The 4,829-nt window shown below is 42.3% G+C and overlaps 1 protein-coding gene across 1 annotated transcript; it reads right to left on the bottom strand.

Moving 5' to 3' along the window:
- Positions 1-466: 466 nt before the first annotated feature.
- On the bottom strand, positions 467-2,290 carry NEUROD6 (neuronal differentiation 6). Its single transcript, XM_004582390.2, has one exon. It carries the CDS (start codon positions 2,267-2,269, stop codon positions 1,256-1,258), a length of 1,014 nt encoding a protein of 337 aa, XP_004582447.2. The 5' UTR covers positions 2,270-2,290; the 3' UTR covers positions 467-1,255.
- Between the last annotated feature and the right edge of the window lie 2,539 nt (positions 2,291-4,829).

Raw genomic sequence — 4,829 nt, 5'->3', positions numbered from 1 at the left:
TCAAGTAAGTTTGGAGTGGTCTTTTTTTTTTTTTTTTTTCTTAAATCAGAAAACTTTGAATCACACAGAATTTAGCCTCTAATCGGCCGGACTTAATGAAGCCGCGCAGAGTCCGCCCCTCCGTGTTTAACATCCTCGCTGATGTTTGCTGGAAGTGTGCCACCTAATTGGGGGCTCAAGTTGAAGGTTACCAAGATTTACCTTTTTTTTTCCCTCCCAGGATACTCAGCCCTCCTGGGCTTCCCCTTCCTTCATTTCAGAGACTTGAGCAAGAAAATTCTTTGTAAGCGTTTGTGGTCATTTTGTCCCTGGGATTTATTTTAGCTCTTCCGATTTCCTAAATCCGGAGTATTTCTGAAATGGAGAAGGGTGGTGGGGGAGATCCTCGGAGATAGTAAGCAGCTGTGTCCCCAGTAAATAACAATCAGCATGCAGAAATATCACGGCTCAAAGATGCCCCGGACTGGTAGAAATTTTTAAGTTTAATCGCCACTAAGATGTGGGGTAGAAAAAAACCAGTCGAACCTTGTGATTACAAACCTGTACACAGAATTTCTGAACCACATGAAACCAGTGCTGAAAAAATCATTTCTCTTCAGAACTGAAAGAATTGCTCCAAAATGATGCCACCACCTACCCCAGTGTCATGCCACCTTGCCCGTAAGGAGTGGAGTTCATTACCCACTGAGTGCATTCAGCCCCGTCCTTCCCAAACTGAAAACTGCCTCGCTTTGTATACTGTTTCACATCCTCAATAGCACTGTTAGCTCAGTGACAGCCTTTAAACAATTTAAACAATTCCGATTTTTAAGAGATACGTGATACAGAATACTTGGTAATTATAGACACACCAGTTTACTCATCTGATTTTAATAACATGCATTTTTATAATGACCGTACAACTGAAAAAGACATGGAGTTAAGCTGTATGCATGTCTTTATTCAACAGTATATTCTTAGACACTTTGTTCCAACAAATGAAGCAAATGGTAAAGGAAACAAAACAAGAAAAGTTCCTTCCAGTAGAAACAGAATCACAGTGCTTTACACACAAAAAGAACTGGAAAGTTCTCCTATGAAAAGAGATTTATTATTACATAGAAAATTCTCACAATAGTTGAAACACACTTGGGCAACTAGGAAACACCTTCGATAGAGTGGTGCCAGTCACTCCCCGCCCACAAGCAGCTGCTCTCGTCTTAATTAGACGGGGGGTGGGGGGGTGAATGACCACTGTTTATTTTCAGTTTCCTCGTTAATTATGAAAAACTGCATTTAATTCATCTTGCATGGTGAGAGATTGGCCGCGCAGATGTAAGTCATAAGGGAAGTGACTGTCAGTGGGCAACCTGAACATGGCACCCTGCCCCAGGGGACCCCTGGGTGGCACTGCACAGTAATGCATGCCGTAATTGTAATTTTTGCCATAGTCCAAGGTTTCTTCTTGCTTCAGGGAAAATATCCCATTATAGTTAATTGGGGGAGGACTTAAGGGGCCTTCAAACTGAGGACTGGCACACTCAGGGGAAGTGCTTTCATAGAAGGATTCATACGCACTACAGTAATTGTAGGGTTTCATAGACTTGGAATTCTCCAGAGTCCCATGCCCTGGGGGAGTGGTGAGCTCAGGGCTGTGGTAGGGTGGGTAGAAGGTCGAGTAGGGTGACCTTGTGTGATGTGCAGCCTCGCCGCCCTGACCCATCAGGAAACTCCTGGCATTGAGCTGCAAGCAGCCTGCCACCAAGTTTGTCGTGGGCTGTGAAAGGCCTTTGCATAAGTTCTGGACGAACGTGAGCAGGTCCGGTCGCTTGCCAATTCTCAGGATCTCGGAAAGTGCCCAGATGTAGTTTTTAGCCAGTCGTAAAGTCTCTATCTTGGACAGTTTTTGGGTTTTGGAATAACAGGGGACCACTTTTCTCAAATTGTCCAGAGCGTCGTTGAGGCCATGCATCCTGTTCCTCTCCCGCGCATTAGCTTCCTGTCGCCTGAACTTGACCCTTTCCAACCGCAGCTTGGTGGTCTTTTTTTTCCTAAGACCCCTCCTTCTGGGCAACCCATTTTCATCTTCCTCTTCCCTGTCTTCCTCCTCCTCCTCTTTTTCGGTTTCTTCTCCAGGGGCCCTTTTGATGCTCTTTCCTCGAAGGACAATTTGCTTGGAAAAGCTGTCTGGTCTCTTAATCTGCTTCTGGTCCTCGCATTCTCTAGCAAACTTTCTGCACATCTGGGACTCTGGCATTACAACAGACTCGTCAAACGGTAGTGTTAACATGGTTCTCTACTCTTAAATTACCTGAAAAAAGTGTCAGCACAATATTGAAAGTATTTTAATTTATAAGTTGGTACACTTAAAAACATCATCAGAGAACTATAAAAGCTTGTACACATTTAAAAAAAAATTGATTCCAAGACCAATTTTTTTCACATCCAATCTCATTTTTTAGTTTCTGCAAACTCTTAATTATGAAAACATCGATGCATGCAATAGAATTAATGTATCCTGGCAAATTATTCAAAGAAAATAAAACATGAAGCATTTATCGCAATGCCACCACCAACTCCATTTCTCATTGATTTTAAGCTAAATTTTAACACATGAAAAGGACTGTAGAATTCAAGCAAATGCAGAACATGCGGTGGCAATGAAGAATTTCATTAATTTTGACTCCCCTGGGTACAAAATGGGAGGACGAACCAGTTTTTAAAATGAAAAGTGTTGTCTCTCCATTAGCTGACGAATTTCTGAGTTTGGTTTTTTTCCAAAGAGGAAAAAAAATAAACCTTGACTTTATTTGCTGTAGCATATAACTGCGAATTTGGAAAAGTGGCTATGGGAATATACACATTTAAGGAAAAGATTCCTCAGGGTCAATTTTAAAACCAAATTCTTTCTGATCAGTTCAGATGATGGAGAAAGCACTACTTTACCAGCCTTCAAAAAAAGGGGGGTGGGTGGAGGGATAGGTTAATTTGAAATAAACTGTGCACATTTAAGAAAAAATCACTGACTTTTTTTTTTGTTAGCAATCAAAGAGAACATTCAGAATGGTCTGAACACTTCCCGTTTTTCCGAGTGTATCGTCTGTTTTCTGCTGCTCAAATCACCCTGGACAAAAACCACTCTCGTGGTGTTTTTGTTCTGTGAGGCACGGAAGTCTCCCTCCAGCTAATATCTGACAGGAGCCGTCCACGGCTCCTCACTGCAATTGTGCACGTGTGTCCAGAATCCCAAATGAAATGGGAAAATAATTTGTGTTTCCACAGCATTTTTTTTGGTTTTTTTTTGTTTGTTTGTTTGATGAAGCACTAAGTATTTTAATCCAAGTCCTCAAACAAATAGGCACATTCACAGAGAGACTTTTCCATTTCACAATCTCCAGTCCCCACAAGACACACACATACACACGTATACAAACTCTTAGTAATGTCCACATACTTGCAGTGTTATATAATAGCAGTGAAAGTATGTGGTACTTCCTTCACAAGCATGAAAGGCGATAAGAAGTTATAGATGGCAAAAAGCACATAAATACCATAAGACAGTGACACTGTATCTTTAAATACTTGCATGCAAAAGGCAGCATCAATTGAAGTATATATCTTTATTTATATTACCTTAGGTTTTAATTTCATTCAATAATCAGTTTTCATTTTGGGTCTTCCAAATCTTTTCAGGCTGAATGTCGCATCGTCTCCTGGAGTCTCTAGATCTGTGTATATCTGCACTATCTCATTGATCTCTAAAAAGTGACATTGATGCCAACTGCCAGAGCTGGTACCCATGCCATCTGCTAGTGACGTCACAGGGCAGAGAGAGCCATGTGATCCTCTCTCTTGGGACCTTCACTCTGCACTGATCATCTGGCATCCCTGTAAGTGGGTACCAGCCTTCATGCATCAACACAGAAGGTTAGACTGATAGGGAAAAACCTGCAGCAGCCTCTCACAGACAGTAGGTGCGTTTCTCCCCGAGCTGCTTCGGTTTCACTGGCAATCTGTGGAAAGAGCAGGGCTGGTGCACGGGCTCGCCCTGCCAACGGTGCAAGTGTTAGGGAGTCGTTAATATTCTGTTCATTTACAAGGTGGGCTTTTGTGTGAACGTGAGGTTTTTGTTGTTGATGGTGTGTTGTTTTCTAAAGATCACCATCTCGTCTGTGCACCTGGGTTCGGGAGGGGGTCAGGAGGAAGTCATGGATAGGGGCTCAGGCGGGTCTTGAGATGCCAAAGCAAACTCAGACTTGTGCAAACCATCAGGGTCAGAACAGGTCGCCTTCATTCCCTATTTTGCTTCATGGCACACAACTTAGGAGTGTGTACATGTCTGTGTGCTCTCCTATTAATGGGTGCGACTTCTGCGTGTCTTAGGAATTTGGAATAAAAGAACAATTTCTCCATCTGGGGTCTATGGAAGACATTCTAAATGTTTTCCTTCCACATTTGATAGTGTCTTTAGCAACTTTTTGGGGAGATCTCACACCACACACACACACACACACACACACACATCTTTTATTATCAAAGATCTAAACCACATGCTTGTCCCCTGCATGGAAAGTCACCCAGCTCACTCTTTTATTGTCTCCTTTCTCTTTCCAGCCTCAGCTTGCTTGTTCCTCCTTATTTCAGACACAATCACAAGAAAAATCATCTCCTGGGTTTTTTGTCTCTCTCTTCCTGGAAGTTTAGCTTTCCTGCTGTGTGTGTGTGTGTGTGTGTGTGTGTGTGTGTGTGTGTGTGTGTATTTTCAGATTTTTTTCTTTCTCCTAAAAATCTTCCCACTCACATTTTTCTCTCTCTAGACCAACATGCTTGTAGATGTTTTTTGTGTTTCT

This window comes from Ochotona princeps, chromosome 20 (genome assembly GCF_030435755.1).
Source record: "Ochotona princeps isolate mOchPri1 chromosome 20, mOchPri1.hap1, whole genome shotgun sequence".
Taxonomy (NCBI): Eukaryota; Metazoa; Chordata; class Mammalia; order Lagomorpha; family Ochotonidae; genus Ochotona; species Ochotona princeps.
This window is presented reverse-complemented; position numbering and strand designations above follow the sequence as displayed.

Coding starts and splice junctions, on each gene's coding strand:
- NEUROD6 (XM_004582390.2), bottom strand. CDS start 2,269: ATGTTAACACTACCGTTTGACGAGTCTGTTGTAATGCCAGAGTCCCAG.